Raw genomic sequence first — 17,257 nt, forward strand, 5'->3', positions numbered from 1 at the left:
TCGCCAAGACCGGGTTGCCCAAAGCCTCATCCAGCCTGGCCTTGGACACTTCCAGGGATGGGGCATCCACAGCTTCTCTGGGCAACCTGTCCCAGTGCTCCCCACCCTCTCCAGGAAGAATTTATTTCTGATACCCAATCTCAACCTCCCCACTTTCAATTTAAACCCGTTACCCCTTGTCCTGTCACTACAGGCCCTTGTAAAAAGTCCCCCCCAGCTTCCTTGTAGCCCCTTCAGGCACTGGAAGGGGCTCTAAGGTCTCCCCGGAGCCTTCTCTTCTCCAGGCGGAACAAGCCCAGTCTCTCACATATTTACTCTTACCCGTGTGAGTGGGTGGTCCTTAACATCCCTTGCTACTTAAATAAACTTCCTAACTATTGGTTGCTTTCTGAGAAAGTTTTGACAGCACACCGTATTCAGGCAGTTAGAACGCAGCAGCCTCCAACTGTGTGTAATCCACTGCCTCCGTTTCGTTTGTCTGTACTTGTTCTGCAGATTTTTGAGAAGTGTTTGTAAGCATTAACATAGCTGTGCTTTCACGTTAGCGGTGCCTGCGGAGAAGTCAAACTGGCATTCGAGAAGAGCACTTGTAACAAAGTTGCGGTGAAGATAATCAATAAACGGAAGTTTATGGCAAGCGGTATTAGAGAGGCAGTAAGTATTTTTATTTATTTGTCTGTATTTTGGCCATCTTGCAGTGGTCCTGGTATATTCAGTAACCTCTCTGACTCTCCAGCTCTTCTCAGCTAATGAGGATTTTCTCACTTAATGTCTTCTGTGTGTAATTTCAAAATGTCATTTGATCTTACAGAATCTACAGAATTCTGTAGAAAATGCTTCCTTTTATTCTTTGACCACATTTCATTATGTTCACAACTTAGGACTGTTTGTTAATGTGGGGTATACGAAGGGTGGGGGCGAGTTTTGTGGGATTTATCTCCTAAAATGCATCAGACTGGCACGCTGTAACCAGTGGAGCCTGAAGAAGCATTTGCAAACTCTGCTAAATTTGTTGAATTCTCCATGATACTTTCCAATAGAATCCCCTTTCAGGAAGGGCTTTTCAGATATTTAGCCTTGTAGCAAAAGCCTGAATTTGAAGGAGAACTAGCTGAGTGGCTTTACTCCAACGTAAGAAGGGGATCCAAGCAACTTCCTGTTCCTCTAACTTTAGTTTTATATAAGGGTATAGGATAAACTTTGAAGAAAAATACAGCTAGAGGCAAAAGTGCATGGAAGGAGGAGTTATGCAAGTTGTGCTGCTGTGGATTTGCTAAAGTTAAATCATGTTGCCTTAACCTTATTAATTTCTTTAATGAGAAAATGGGCTTTAGAATACAGAACCTAGAATCATAGAACCGTTTGGGTTGGAAGGAACTTTGAAGATCATCCAGTCCCAACCCCCCTGCCATGGGCAGGGACACCTTCCACTAGGCCAGGTTGCTCCAAGCCTCATCCAACCTGGCCTTGGACACTTCCAGGGCTGGAGCATCCACAGCTTCTCTGGGCAACATGTCCCAGTACTTCCCCACCCTCTCTGGGAAGAATTTCTTCCTGATATCTAATCTAAATCTCCCCACTTTCAGTTTAAAGCCGTTCCTCCTTGTCCTGTCACTACAGCCCCTTGTAAAAAGTCCCCCCCAGCTTCCTTGTAGCCCCTTCAGGCACTGGAAGGGGCTATAAGGTCTCCCCGGAGCCTCCTCTTCGCCAGGCTGAACCCCCCCAACTCCCCCAGCCTGTGCCCATAGCAGAGGGGCTCCCGCCCTCGGAGCATCTTCTTGGCCTCCTCTGGACTTGCTCCAACCGATCTATATCCTTCTGATGTTGAGGGCTCCACAGCTGGACACAGCACTCCAGGTGGGGCCTCAGAAGAGCAGAGTAGAGGGGGAAAATGTTTGTTTAAAGACAAAAATTCTAAGGTGGAAAGGCAGCTGGCTGAGGAAGGGATGCCTGGAGGCCTCCGTGGGTGCAGAATTTGTTACTAGGGGGAGTTTTGAGAATTTGTCTTGAGATTAGTCTTCTGTACTATTACGTTTAGAGATCATGGTAGAAAAAGTGAGAATGTACTAATTCAGCTCTGTGGCACTGATCCAAAGCCTCTGTTGATGGGAAGGAAGATTGCAGTGTCATGTGTGAAGACTGATACTTTTGTACGCTGAAGCAATGGGAGTTAGACAATGGTCAGTAGTCAAGATCAGCGACAATTCCTGCTATAATCCACGCTTTTTCTAGTTCAGAGGAGCAGGTAGATATAGTTATTTGCAGATGAACATGTGACATTAATGGGATTGAAAATGGCACAATGCAATTTTGGAACATTTCTAATGAAGATTAAGAAATGCTGTTATGAATTACAGTTATTAAGTAATGCCACAGTACAAGCAGAGATGGGGCTGATTCTGGGATGTTGTTTATGGATGCGATCGTGCGTGTTCAAGGATGATTGATTGGGATTGGAAGAACAGCAAAAAAACCCTACTGGGTTGATTCCACGAGTTGAGCCCAAGACACAGATTAAACCAATCTTTTTATGTTATATTGCAAAATAAAGACTTGGTGAGAGTAGCGTTTAGTTTACGGGTTAGTCCACATGGAAAGCATCCTAGAGGAAGGAAAGCTGTTTAAAGCACAACACCGATCTATACTCGCTGAGGTTTTTTATTTGTAGTTTAGAAATTAAGTAGAGATTTCCAGCCTGCGGCGAAATGGCATGTCTGGAACAGAGAGTGGGAGCAGACTGCTCATTTACTTCACTGAAGGCACCTCTTCAGTTTATGGGAAAAGATGGTATGTTATGGTTGCTTGAAGTAGCAAGGGTCATGAAACAATGGCTTGTCTGGTACTGGCTCTTATTTCTGATGTGTCTTATTCCAGAACAACACTGTCTTACCCAATATGCTATTTGATTTTTTTCACAGAACCCAGCTTTTAATATCAATACAGAAATTGAAATTTTGAAGAAAATAGATCATGTGAGTGTTACTGTACATTTTTATTCCTTTATGTTGTTTACTCTCTTTCTGTAGTTCACTGACCTTAGTGTAGTAACTAAAGATTAATTTTATCTATTTAGAAAATACGTTAAAGGATACATATAATTTTTCTTGTAAACAAGTCTATTGAATACTTTTCCCTACTTTATTACGGCTGTACAGATTTGAGGTTTTAAACCCTTGAATAGCTGAGATGTAAATTTGAGAAGAGACTTCAACCTGAACCCCTGCTGTAGGAACCTTTCCTTGATGAGGGTTTTTGTAGATACTGCCAGATAACCACATTCAAAGATTAGATTCCACTGGCAGTTTTTTGAATTTGTATCCCCTCTTTCCCCTGCATATCCCCCTGCCCCGCAAAAGGCATTCCTTTTACTTTTCCTAAGTAGAAAGTTTGCATAGCATGAATGTTCCCTTGCTTCCCAATGTACTATGGCATATGAAGACAACATTAAGAGTGTGGTAACTCACAGCTGGCAAAAATAAGGATACTTGCTGAGCTGTCGTCACCACAGGAGTTGAGAAGTGTGGAGGTACGGGGGAGAAGACAACAGACTTGAATGTGTTTGCCAAAGCCTGTGGCACTAGTCAGTTGTGTTAAGTGTTACTTTAACTGGAAGGTTGAAGTCATACTCAGATAGGAACTTTGGGATGATAAACTGTTGATAATGTTAGTTTATAATTCTACTTTTTTGTGGGTGTTCATCTGTGTTCTCTTTTTCTATTAGCCTTGCTTAATCAAGATCAAAAACTTCTTTGAAGCAGAAGATTACTACATTGTTTTGGAACTGTAAGTAACTTGTTTGAAAGTAAATGCATAAAATGAAAAGTTTTCATAGCCACAAGGATTGCGTGTAGTTCTGAACTCTGGAGGGGGGGCATTGTTGGTTGGTTTGGTGTTCTTCTGCTGGCTTCCACCGTTCCCTAAAACCTCTGTAAAATCAGGAACTAGGATAACTGGGAGACTAATCCTTGTGTGCTTTGAAGGCACTTAGTGCCTGGAGAGTTGCCCACTATGGTGCTGTTGTGGATTGCTCCTACTTTTTGATTTTGAGGCTGGTCAGAAACCTCGTAAGAACTCCCAGTGAAGACTCAGGAGATCAGGCCTAATTCAGCAGCGTGTGTGCTCTGTTTAGGGCGTTGCTCACTCGTTTGCACAAACATATTCCTTCTCTGGAGCCAAACGAGCAAAATGTTTATGTCTCAGCCTTGTCTAACCATATGAATCTTTTGAAGTGATATACTGACTTGTTATCTGCATTTATTTTAGGATGGAAGGAGGAGAATTGTTTGACAGAGTTTCAAGGCCAATCAAGATGAAAGAAGCTACTTGCAAGTTATATTTTTATCAGATGCTGCTGGCTGTGAAGGTACATAATCATTAATTCCACCAAGAGAAATATTGTTATGCATATGAATGTCAGTCAGATGAATTTTTCTGTCATTTGTCACTTCGGAAACCCGTGCAAGCAATCAGCACAGTGCCCTTATCACGTTGGTTTAACGAGATTCTTCACCTTGGTGCAGCCAAAGAACATTCAGACACTCTTACTTACTAAAACCAGGGAGTAAAGTAATTACACAGGCTGTGCTCATTGATGGCAGGGTTACCATGTGGGACTTTTAGTAGTGTGTGGGCCAAGAGTCATCGGTGTAGTAGCCTTCAAAAAAAGTAGCGATTAGATGTTTTACTGTGCACTCCTGAGTAAGCATTTCAGTTTGGCAAACAACAGATTAAGACTACTTTAAAAGATCTCACATACCAAATATTGAGTCTTTAGACCAATTTATTCTAAATTCATGGAGTGGTAAGCATAGTTCAGTATTAACTTCTGCAAGATTGTTTTCTACGTCACTTAAAGCATATTCAGGTCAAGAAAATTCAGATCAATTCTTTTCCCTTCTTTTTTTGACTCAATTTTAATATCTTGTAACTGCCAAAAATAGAAACTTAATAGAAAATTAAAAAGCCTAGAATTATATTTCTCACTGGTGAGTAAACTGTTGTATATTTCCCCAATTCTCATTTTTGGGACAGCCACTCATATAATAAAATTGTTGTCATTACCTTCTACTTTATAATGATACGCTATCTTCAGATATAATGAAGAAAAGCTTCCCTTCAGTGTGCATGTGAAGACATCTCTAGTACGTATTTTGTACTACTAGTTAGAATCAACGTTGCTCCTAGTTTTAACACAGACCTCACTGTATCTTAATATATCAGTCAATTCTGACTGACCTTTGATCCTTGCTTGCTGTCAGATGTTCTCCTAATGAAGCTAGAAGTCTATTCTCAAATTTGGAGCCAGTAGAAAACTGCATAGTAGACTTGGATGTAGACTTCAGAACTACAGATAAGGGAGCAATTCTACACTTTCCTCAAGGAAGTAACTTTTCTCAAAATCCTTTTTATATTTAACCTGACGTTGATCTTTTGTCTCTTCCTTCCTCAGTTTTCCTAGTTATATCACTAGGTTTTTGAACGCTTTTTCAACCTCCAGCTCTTAAACACCTCGACTGAGGTGTTTTTTAAATCTGTCTGCTGTTACCAGTGTGAGGACTGTTGTGGCATGGTGAACTTAACTGTTCTTGCAAATGGAAAGGTGGACTTGTAGTTACGGGGGTATGATCATAGGGTCATAATGACTAAAGGAAAGGAGAGATGGAAAACCAGAATGCCTACGAAGGCAACACAGAACTTTGGTTTTCCTGAGTTTTGTTTCTTTTACTGAGATGAAGAACGGAGTACAGCTTTCTGGTGAATGGAGGAATGGAACACCTGGCCAGTTCTACATACGGTGCTTGCTCTGATGTTTGACGTTTGGAGCATAACGGTTTCTCAGGTTTTTGGAGAGCCATAAGCCGTGCAGCTTTAAATGCACGTCTGCTTCTTACACAACCATTTGGATTATCCTGGTATTGCTATATGAAAATTTGGAAAGATTACATTTAAAAAATGTTAATAGTCTGTTTTTCTTTGTTGCATATCTGTATATATCTAGTATCTTCATGACAATGGAATTATACACCGAGATCTAAAGCCAGAGAATGTGCTCCTTTCATCTTCTGAAGAGACATGTCTTATAAAGGTAAGGAAACTTACATTTCTTATTGTCCATTTAGGAGTTTGGGAGTATTCCTTCCCATTCTTCTCAGTGTGGAGTTAAATGTAGCAAAAAAAAAAAAAAAAAAAGTAATGATACAAATTTAAAACATTGAGGGTTTGGGGTTTTTTAAATTTTATTTTTACTTTTGTGGATATTTCAACCCATGCCCTTATCTACGAACAGCTGAGGAATGTTGTGCTTGTGTAGCACTTAGCTGAGTACACAACTTCAAAAGTCGACACTTTTTTTCTGGTAAAATCTAAATTCTTGAATTACAGACAGATTTCCACAAATATGCAGACTGAATGGTGACAGGGTTTTTTTGTGGTGGGTTTTTTGGTGGGTTTTTTTGGAGGGTAGGGTTAGGGTTGGGTTTTATTGTGGGTGGTTGGTTTTTCTTCCCCCCACATAAAGCATTGAATAGATTTGCATGCTAAACTGCATATTTTTCAAGTAATCTCTTCTAATAAGCTACATACTGTGGTTGTCCATTTACATCCAAAACTGAGTACAATTTGCTAATGTAAAGTGTGATCCTCTGTCATATTTCTTCCTCCTCCCCCTCTCCTGTTCTCAGTTGTTGTTTACTGCATACCTAATGTTTGGGGTAAATTTTGTTTATAGTCATGTCTGAAAATGACGTGGAAGGAAGAAACTTAATGTTACCTCCTGATGTACGTTGACAATATGATATGTTCTAGTACAATCAGTCCTAACAAGTAATGTGGTGTTACCATTTTTAAATACAAGATTACAGATTTTGGACAATCCAAGATTCTTGGAGAAACTTCCCTTATGAAAACATTATGTGGTACTCCCACGTATCTTGCTCCTGAGGTTCTAAATTCACTTGGGACTGCTGGATACAGCCGAGCTGTGGACTGCTGGAGTTTAGGAGTTATTCTTTTTGTATGGTAAGATAATTGTGTAGCTGCTACCTTCACTGGGCAGTCGCTGACATACATGGCTCGAGACTTGGCAATTTCAGTGTCTTGATTAGGAAGTGAAAACGAGTTTAAAACTATATACGTGCAAAAAATGCCATGATGTGTGACTTCAGTGTTTCATTCGCTATGACAGAATCTGTGTTATTTAACTTGTTTTCTTCCTTTGTATAGCTTGTGTGGATATCCACCATTTAATGAGCAAAACACTCAACTATCTCTGAAAGACCAAATCACTCGTGGAGAATACACGTTCATTGCAAAAGAATGGAAGCATGTGTCAGACCTGGGTATGACCCCATTGCAGTGGGTAGCAGAATATCGGCTCTTTCCTTGTAGTTTTTGTTTTTCCCTTAACTTCCTTTCAGCTGTATGGCACATTGCATGTTGATATGTTTAGTTTTTAAAGTAGTCTTTTAAAAATTTTTTTGATTTTTTTTAAGTTCAAAGTGAAGCATTAGAAAGAGCAGATACATTTTTTTTTTAAGAGATTTTTCAGTAATATTTACATTTATTAACGACAGAAGTATAGCATTTGTGGGCACATGTGTCTATTTTTCCTGTTCTCGCTTTTTCTTCTAACTGTATCAAGCTGGTCTAACAATCTTTGCCTTGCTCAAAGATTCTTCAAGTGTTGAACCAAAAATGACAGGAATTTAAGATATGAGTGAGAATTCTAAGAGATATCCAAGGATATCAACTAGTTGGTTCAAGTCCAGAGGAGGCCACGAAGATGCTCCGAGGGCTGGAGCCCCTCTGCTATGGGGACAGGCTGGGAGAGTTGGGGGGTTCAGCCTGGAGAAGAGAAGGCTCCGGGGAGACCTTATAGCACCTTCCAGTGCCTGAAGGGGCTACAAGGAAGCTGGGGGGGACTTTTTACAAGGGCCTGTAGTGACAGGACAAGGGGTAATGGGTTTAAATTGAAAGTGAGGAGATTTAGATTGGGTATCAGGAAGAAGTTCTATTAAGTTTGCCCCACTCTAAGCTAAGTAGTCTGCAAAACTAATTGAGTTTTTGCATAGCAAATTAAAATGATAGTTCCTGTCTCCGTGCTTTTCTTCAGGACATTTTGTATGCTCAAAATAATTGTAGTATTTGCCTTGGATACTCCCTTGTATGTGCAGAGGAGTTTCTAATAAATGATGTGATCATTCTTTTTCTAATAAACTTACCAAATATAACTATTTCCTGAATTATTTGAAGCTTATTCAATAATAAGACATATGAGAATGGAAATTATGTTAAGGTCGAACATAGTCCTAATTATGTATAACAGAATAATCGGATACAATGAAAAGTAAATCTTGCCAAATTCCTTCATGGGAGATTTGGAGTCATAAAATATTACATACCTGCCATATTTTTCACAGTTCCTATTAAGCAGTTTCCTAAGAAAATAAGGTCTATATGATTATGTTGAGCACACATGTATGTCTTGTCTCTTCTTTCCCATCTTCCCAGGCAGATAATCTGCTTTCCAAGACACTGTAAACCAGAAACTAAACTAACCTGTCTTTGCTTGTCCACAGTAATACTGAAGCTTTTAGAAAAGTGCTGAGCTTCCTGCACATGCTCAGAACATAAATTGTGGACGTGCTCCTTCTATCTACTGGTACTTTAGGTATACTGAATAGTGTTGAATTGTGCATAGGAGGGAAAAATGGTTTGTCTGCAGCCCTCCCTATGCACAGAAAAAGAAAAGTGATCTGCCCAGGAGGTATCTCTAGGCATTGTTCTGAAGTGTGATAAGACACATCGTTGCACGTAGGTTTGGTGTGTGCATAATGTAGAACTTATTTTCAGGTAATAATTTCTTGATCGTATGCCAACCAACTTTTTTATTATCTTAGCTCTGGATCTTGTGAAGAAGCTGTTAGTAGTGGATCCAAGCAAACGTCTTACAACAGAGGAAGCCTTAGAGCATCCTTGGCTTCAGGTAGGAATTGAGTCTTAAATACAGCAAGGCCTGGGTTGTTCTGGGAAAGCTGCTTGATGTAAATTCAAAGGCAGTCCAGTAGCCTGAATGTTATGAGGTTTTGTTCATACAGTGTAATTTGCTTCAGCAAGGAACCAGGGGAACACTGAGTACTCTGGTCACCAGAGATGTAATGCCTGCCTGATTCTGCCTCTGTTGGGAATACCATAAAAGGGACACCAGAGCTTAAATTCTTTAGCTTCATGGGAGTAACAACTGTTATCTTAAGTCAGAGCTTAATTCTGCCTGCCCATAGGCTGTCTCTGACAGTGGCCAGCAGAAAAGCAACTGTCATTTGGTGCTTCTTATGGGCACGTGCTGCTGCCTACCAGCTGGCTGTACAGTTTCTGCTGGCTGCAACTGGAGAGATCCTGCTGCCTGCTTATGGAAAGAGAAGAGAGGAAAAAAAAGGCCATATATTTAGGAATTATTTGTTTGTTTTACTGGCATTGTCAAGGTGAGCCATCAGATCCCAACCCGTAGGATGATGTTAGTCCGGATACTGTAGGCACCAGTTTCCTGTTGGACAACTCTAAACCAGAGTGAGCATCTTGAACAGCCTGCTTCCATGTCTCTCTGTTGGAAGCAAGATGATCTTGCAGCACTTTGTTGTATGCCAAAGCCTTTGTGGGATGAAGCCTTCTCTTTCTTGCAGCTGCTTCTTCGCTCTCCCAACAAGCAAATGCTGTCTCTGCAGCACACAGATGTTCTTTTCCTGTTCCCTTTGTTTTTTCCTCTTGCAATGGCACCTAGACACCCTGTAGATTTTCAGTGTGTTTTATTTTATTGGTCCCTGACAAAGCCTCCATTAGCTCTTACGCCTTCCTATTGCTGCTTTTACAGCACGGTGTGCTTTCTTGGTCCTTCAGTTCCATGGTCCTTTTCAACTGTTGTTGCTGCTGTTTGTAGCCTGATGCTGTTCAGTGCCTTTTCCCACCCTAAACACATCTTTGCTTGATTTCCCTTATAATTTGACTCCTCTTTTGGCCTCTACCTTGTCATGAAGTCTCTGTATGTAGGTTTTACCTTGCCCCATCACACACACTTCTGCCAGAGAGAAAAATGGAATCGGTAACTTCTTCCTCTCTTCTCCGGAGTGGCCACACTGTCCTTAGTTTTATGTCTATTGCCTTTTTTCTTTATTATCTGGATAATGCATCGTCTCTGTGGCTTAATTGTCTAACAGCACTGCAGCTCACATGACTTTGTATGCCCTTTCTGCACAGGCTGAGGGCATTTCTCAGCCCAGACCAATCTGGTTACCTCCTGATGCAGCCAGAACGTGTCTTATTGCTAACTCTGCCGAGTCCCTTGGCAACAGCTGTAAGAACTTGTATAGGAGAGCTTTTGTCCTCTTGATCTCATGGTCTTTATTACATCGTCATATAAGGAAGGCGGCTCAAAGCAGCTTGGGTCCTTCTCAGGCAAAATCTGCAGTATCTCATAGCTGATGCATCTTCAGTAACCTGTATTCAGGTAAGGGAGAAGGACTCGGATCCCATCATTCATCCAGCTGGAAAAAGGCGTTTCACAGTTTGTGTTCACTGTTCTGTGGTTATCCCACGGATGTCTGACACTAGACCATGTTTTAAAGGCATTGTAGAGTACTGAAGAGTCAAGCTAAACTACGTCCTGTTCCAGCCTATCACCTTTAGCTAAGTAGTGTGTCAGGACTCCTGCAGTCCTCTCTCTGGCCTTTCCATCAAAACAGCTGTTTTCCTTGTGGGAGAAAGATGAAAATTCCCTTAACTTGATGTTAAGAGAATCAGACTTCAGTGGTAAATACCAACAACGAGGTCCTCATGGTCTCTGCTCAGGAAGACTTGGAAAAGGTAGAGCTTGCAAATACCTGCCTGGGTCAACACTGTTGGTTATTGGTGGCTGAGCACAAGTGATAGGTACCATTCTGTCTACTTCTGTGCCGTGCCATCCACCAAGTTTCATGTCTGTTGCTCTATTTAATGCCAGCTTTTCTGTCACTGATTCTTTCCCACCAGCCAGTTGGCTTCTGCTGGAAGGTGTGGTGCCAGCTCAGCAGCAGAGGTTGACAGGTCTCTCTGTCTTAACTTTTGTTGAAGGATACCGGTACTAAGCTTCTCCTCTCCATACTCTGGTCCTGCTTCAACACCCTTGGTATGCCTCCATGGCTTGCTCTGAATTTAATGGGAAATCCTGGATATCTGAGATTTTTTTCTTAGAAAATAAAGCCCAGTCTGCATCTGTAGCTAGTCTGTGCTTTCAAATTTTTACAGAGAGGACCGCAAAAAAACCCATGGAGTATTCTGCTGAATACCTTCTTTCAATACAACCAGCAGCTTCTGCATGCTTTCTGAGCCACCTTTTCTCAGAACTCGTTAACATCTGAGAATCAAGATGTGCTTTTTAGAGACCAAGCTTGATTGTGGTTCTGACAGGATGGACCTCCTCAGAGTCCCACTTCCTCATCTTGTTTGTGTCAGCAGGCAGTGCAGAATCCAGCAGTTTTTCTGGCAAGTGTCTAGGACTACTGTATTCTTACTATGATGAATATGAGTAAGTGTCACTGGTTGGGAACCCTCTGAGTAGGAGGTGATGGTTTCCCTGCCTCCCATTGCAGTCTAGTTAGGTTCATAAGAGGTAGTCTTTAGGTGGTCTTCTATAAATTTTGGTACTCCAGAGGTGACCACTGGGCCTGTGAGCTTTCCTGGATATTTTTGCTCAAGGAGGCTGAATTAAGTCACCCAGACCACCTCTGAGCCACACAGCAGGTTCTAGTTACTCATTCTGAGCATAATGCTCTTCACATTCCCCCACTGGCAGCAGTGTCTGCTTTCAGATGCTTAGGTAAGGAGCATAAGAAACAGATAGAAGCAAGGGAGTATCACTCAGTGCTCAACAGCTGGCAGCTTTCTGAGACAGAAAATGCATTTGGATGACTGTTTCTAAGTCATTAACTTGTCCTAATTATATTGCCGGACATCAGAAAATTCTTCCTGGCATAGTGTGTAACTTCTACAGTGAGTTAAATGGATGTAGATTCTTAAATTTAGATTACAGTTCTGAGCAGGAAATGTTATTGATAAACCATGCTACACTGATTTCAAGAGTTGTTGGTGTGCATAATGGGAAAGGGGAAATATATGTAAAATTCTTAGCTTGTCCAAATAAATCACTGTTGTATTTCAATATGTAAACTCAAGTTGATAGCATCTTGATTACACATTCCCTTTAGGGACATCTCTCTTACTGTTATGTTTAATTTTGAAGGCAGGACAAAAAGTTTCAGAACACATCATACCTACAAATCCAAATGTCGTCTGGCATTCAGATGCCTTTCTTTAACTGTTTCCCTTCATGGGCTGTTGCTAAGACTATCAGTTGTTTATAGGTGATGTACACTTATCGGAAGGCCAACATCCAATATGTTCAGTTCTAGATATCACACACGTTGAATACTACCACCAAAAGAGCTCCTTGAGTCCTGTTACTGTGAGTAGTGAGAAGGAGTTACTGGCTCCCCACTCCCTCTTGTGTTGTCTGTAAGTATTGTCTTTAAAAGTTAGTATGGAAACAACCCTAACAGCCGCATACTTCCTGCGCACAGCTAATGCCTGTTAGCCCTCTAAGGATTTTGGGTCCACTGGGGAATTTTTCAGATGTTAAAAGCAAGCATGTTCTCCAAACAAAACTTAATTTCTACAGCTTTATTTAAACCAGTATTGTTTTCAAATTAGTGTTTTAAATATCTGTGCTGTTTATTCTATTCTTTGATTGAATCTGGAACTTTAAAACTCAGTGGGCTGCTTAAACCTAAGTACTACTCAGTGGAGAAGTCTTACCTGTATTTACTAGGTACTTAATAAACAAATTTTCAAAGGCATATAAACAGTTGCTGCTTTGAGCCTCTGAAAACTTTATTGGGATCTTTTGAATGGGACAAGATTAGTTTGGCTGCATGCTGAAAAAACCCTCAGATGTTTGTTATATAAATAAAAATATTTATGTTCTCTTACTGTCAACTCAAATGTAGCTACAGTCAAAAACAGGTGAGACTTAGAAAGAGAATTCCCAGTTCTGTATAAAATAAAGTGGATGTTCACATCAAACCCTTTTTGTAGCGCTTAAGAACATCTTTAAACGAGAAAAGGAGATACTGCAATACTCCATAGCTTAGAAAAAGAACCTCCTCTCTTGCCTTCATCCAAACCCCCCAGGTAAAACATCTGAAATCGTTAGGGGCTCAACGATCCTTATTTCTAACTGCCTGTAGCAGTGAATGTCCTGTTTGCTTCTCTTTGAGTCTCCCAGTTTTTGCTGTGATAAAGGAACAAGATTGTCCAGCCTGTTAGCTCCTGTCAGTTGTTTAGAATAAACGTCTGGTTTTGGTTCTAGATGCGTTCAGTTGGAGAACACACAGTCCCTGTTCAAAGCTCAGCTGAAGGAAAAGATCTCTGTGAAACCACTGTCAGCAGCATACTTTGTTTAGTCCTGGGAGAGGTTTAATGACCTGATTTCAGGTTTTGGAAGTCTGATTTAGGGTTTGCAGGTAATCCCTAGCAACCTGTTCTAATGACGTTATTGTAGGAGAAATTGCTGAAAATGAGAGAATGAGCTTTTCTTTTTAAAACAGGGAATACACTTTGTCAACTAAACATCTTGTTTGCGCTGATTTCCTGTTCCCTGAGGTTGCTCAGCATATACCAAGAGCGTATACCGGTCGCTGGCAGCTGAACCAGAATGCTAGCTTTTTCTCTTGAAACATGCCCTACTTTCTGCTAATCTAGCTTCTCTTAACAAATCATCTGTGCTGCCCTTCCCTCCTCTTAATGCTTCTGCAGCCAGGCCTGTTCGTGCGCAGTTGAGACTAACAAGCCCACTTCCCTCGCAGAGCATCTCCCCCAGACACTCCCTCCACTAATGGCAGCTTCTGGCTGACCACTTGGAGTAAATAGAGAAGGACCCGTGCTATCCAGACAACTTCATAGGGATGTGAGTGCTCTATGAAGAATATAGTTTTTGGTAATAATAATTTGGGTTTTCAAAAGGGAAACTTCAGGGTAATGCTTGCCCAAATTCTGAATATTTGCTTTCCAAATGTTTCCATTTCCAACCTTTAATATGTTCTACGGACTTAATTAGATTAAGGATAACTGTGGGATGCTTTTTGAGGTAACATTTGGTTTGAAAGTTTGGTGTGTGGGTTTAGGTGGTAGAATATGGGTTTTTCTTTACCTACTGTGTACAACAGGTTTGCTTTGGAGGGGTGGGGATGGTAATGAAAACTACCCGATTTGGGATATGATGAGGCTGAGCTAGTGGTAACGAAAATACGCTGTTAGAAGGGGAAGTTGTTATGAGAAAAGAATGTAAGACTATAAGGAAAATACTTGGTTTTGAAGAGTGATTAACACTGTTTTGGTGAAAGCAGGCCCCAAGTCCTGATGAGGCCTCTTCTGATAAGGCTAACTAATGAATTTCCTGCACAAACTCCTAGTCTGTATGTTCTGTTCTTTCAATGTTCAACTTCGTTGAATGATACTGCAAGTTTAGTGTAAGTTAAGTAGTTCTTGAGAGGCAACTGTTTCTTTGTGGAATAAAACAGAACTATTTTTTCTTACCAGCACTGTACATGAACCACCTGCTCAAAATTCTACTGTGGGGCATATCAGAATCATAGAATAGTTTGGGTTGGAGGGGACCTTTAAAAGTCATCTAGTCCACCCCTTCTCAATGAGCAGGGCTATCTTTCACTAGATGAAGTTGCTCAGAGCTCCGTCCAACCTGACTTTGGACACTTCCAGAGATGGGACATCTACCACTGCTCTGGGCAACCTGTTCTTATGTTTCACCACCCTCATAGTAAAAAAATTTCTTCCTTAAAGCTGGTCTGAATCTACCCTCTTTTAGTTCAAACCCATTATCCCTTGTTCTGTTGCTACAGGCTCTATTACAAGTCAGCCCCATCTTTCTTATAAGCTCCCCAGAAGCACTGAAAGGCTGAAATAAGGTCTCCTCAGAGCCTTCGCTTCTCCAGGCTGAACAGTTCTCTCAGCCTTCATAGGAGAGGTGTTCCAGCCCTCTGAGCATCTTCATGGCCCCCCTCCAGACCTGCTCCAACAGGTCCATGTCTTTCCTGTGAGGAGGACACCAGAACTGGATGCAGCACTCCAGGTGGGCTCTCTGCAGAGTGGAGCAGAGGGGGAGAATCGCCTCTCTCGACCTGCTGGTCACACTGCTCTGGATACAGCCCAGGATATGATTGGCTTTCTGGGCTGCTAGCACACACTGCTGGCTCATGTCCAGTTTTTCATCCACCATTACCCCCAAGTCCTTCTCCTCAGGGCTGCTCTCAGTCCATTCTCTGCCCAGCCTGTATTGATACCAGGGGCTTCCCCGACCCAGGTGCAGGACCTTGCACTTGGCCTTGTTGAACCTCATGAGGTTTGCACAGGCCCACCTCTCCAGCCTGTCAAGGTCCCTTCCCTCCAGCATGTCACCGCCCCACACAGCTGGGTGTCATCGGCAAACTTGCTGAGGGTGCACCCTTCCCCACCGTCCATGTCGTTGATGAAGACAGCAAACAGTGCTGGTCCCAGTTTGAACTTCTGAGGGACACAGTTTGTCACTGATCTCCATCCAGATATCGAGCCATTGACCACCACCCTCTGGATGTGACCATCCAGCCAATTCCTCATCCATCAAATAGTTATCTGTCAAATCCATGTCTCTCCAATTTAGAGAGAAGCATGTTGTGGAAGACCATGTCAAAGGCCTTACAGAAGTCTAGACAGACGGCATCCGTAGCTCTTCCCTTGTCCACTGGTGTGGTCACTCCATCACAGAGGGCACTAGGTGATCAGGCAAGACTTGCCCTTGATGAAGCCATGTTAGGAAGGTGTTTATTTAGGGGAAAGTGGGGGAACCTCCTTTTATCATTCATTCTTTAATTGCTGATTTCATTAGCCAGTATTTAGGCTTTTCCCTTAAATTTTCCATATACTACTTAGAATTACTTTTTTTTTTTACAGGATGAGGATATGAAGAGTACATTTCAACAGCTCCTTGCTAGGACAAGTGGTGCCAATATGAATCCACCCCAAACATCAAAAATGGTATGTGTAACAGATGCTTTACAGATTAATACTTGATGCATAGAAAAATTAGATTTCAAAGTAATCCATAATAATAAAATCACTTAATTTTGAGAAGTTAATGTGCATTTTGGCTGTACGTAGCAGTCTGTTAATTATCTCTGCTTTCTGAATAGGAGCAACAGACCTCTGTGCTTTGGCAAGGCACTTTGTTAAAATTTATAGAAACAGTCTCCTGGGCTTTAAAGCTTTATTCATATATTTAGAATTAAATTGTTGAACGTGTGTATTTTAATGGATTCAAGTCACGAATGTTTAGTATTCAAGGAAAAATTCTCCTGTTAGTGAAAGTTTAGAATGGTATTGTGACTTTCACTACCAGGTGCTAATTAGAATTTTAAGCAGTAGTGGAAGATAAAGCTAGGGGCAGTGTCTTATATGAGAAGGATCAAATATAATTAGATAATTATCAAATATAATTAGATAGAGTTATTTCTCTCTTGGTAGAGAAACATTTGTTAAGTCATGCTGCTCTTCTGGTCACAGAAAGGAGACTTTATCCAACGTCCGTAATTCTGTAGGAAGCAGAACAGTTGGGCTCTGTCTTACCTGGTTTCATGTAGCCATCCTGCTGTGTCTTTGTCGTAGCCAACCACAACGAGAAAGCGTCCCCATGAAAGTGAGGAAGAATCTGGCTCTTCTAAGCGTGCTGTTCCTTCTACATCATGTCAGAAAATGAGGTGAAAGAAAAGAAAAAGTGACTTTTGTCAATTACAGCTTTTTTTATGGGAAGTAGATTTTTTTATTTAAGAAAAACCTTAATAATGGACTAACTGTTGAAGATGTAATTGCTAAATAAAAATAACTTTGTAAGACTGAAGTGGCTGCTGTGTATGCATGAGAATGTACACAAACAGTCATGTTCCATTTCATCCAGCTGTCTGACTCAAGGAGAGTATCAGATAAACTCATGAACCAAGTCACTAACAATTTTTAGGCTCGCTTTATCACCACCTACACTCTTTGTTTCTTCTGTTCTAGGATAGACATGGAAATAATGCTTAGTCCTTACAGGTGAAAAAAGGAATACTAAGCTAGCTGACTTGTGACTGAGCCATAGCATTACCTGACACAAAATGCTGCCCAGAGACTTCTGAGGAGACTC

The 17,257-nt window shown here is 41.3% G+C and overlaps 1 protein-coding gene across 1 annotated transcript in view; it reads left to right on the forward strand.

The window, feature by feature from the left end:
• The window catches only part of CHEK2 (checkpoint kinase 2), a 19,992-nt gene extending 3,018 nt beyond the window's left edge, over positions 1-16,974 (forward strand). The window contains exons 5-14 of the mRNA XM_010161539.1: positions 546-654; positions 2,919-2,972; positions 3,722-3,783; positions 4,264-4,363; positions 5,999-6,085; positions 6,854-7,017; positions 7,222-7,337; positions 8,898-8,983; positions 16,030-16,113; positions 16,741-16,974. Of these exons, the coding sequence (XP_010159841.1) occupies positions 546-654; positions 2,919-2,972; positions 3,722-3,783; positions 4,264-4,363; positions 5,999-6,085; positions 6,854-7,017; positions 7,222-7,337; positions 8,898-8,983; positions 16,030-16,113; positions 16,741-16,836 (958 nt within the window). The 3' untranslated portion in view covers positions 16,837-16,974. The remainder of the gene's footprint in view (positions 1-545; positions 655-2,918; positions 2,973-3,721; positions 3,784-4,263; positions 4,364-5,998; positions 6,086-6,853; positions 7,018-7,221; positions 7,338-8,897; positions 8,984-16,029; positions 16,114-16,740) is intronic.
• The last annotated feature ends 283 nt before the right edge of the window (positions 16,975-17,257 follow it).

This window comes from Eurypyga helias, unplaced genomic scaffold, assembly GCF_000690775.1.
Source record: "Eurypyga helias isolate BGI_N326 unplaced genomic scaffold, ASM69077v1 scaffold13331, whole genome shotgun sequence".
Lineage (NCBI taxonomy): Eukaryota > Metazoa > Chordata > Aves > Eurypygiformes > Eurypygidae > Eurypyga > Eurypyga helias.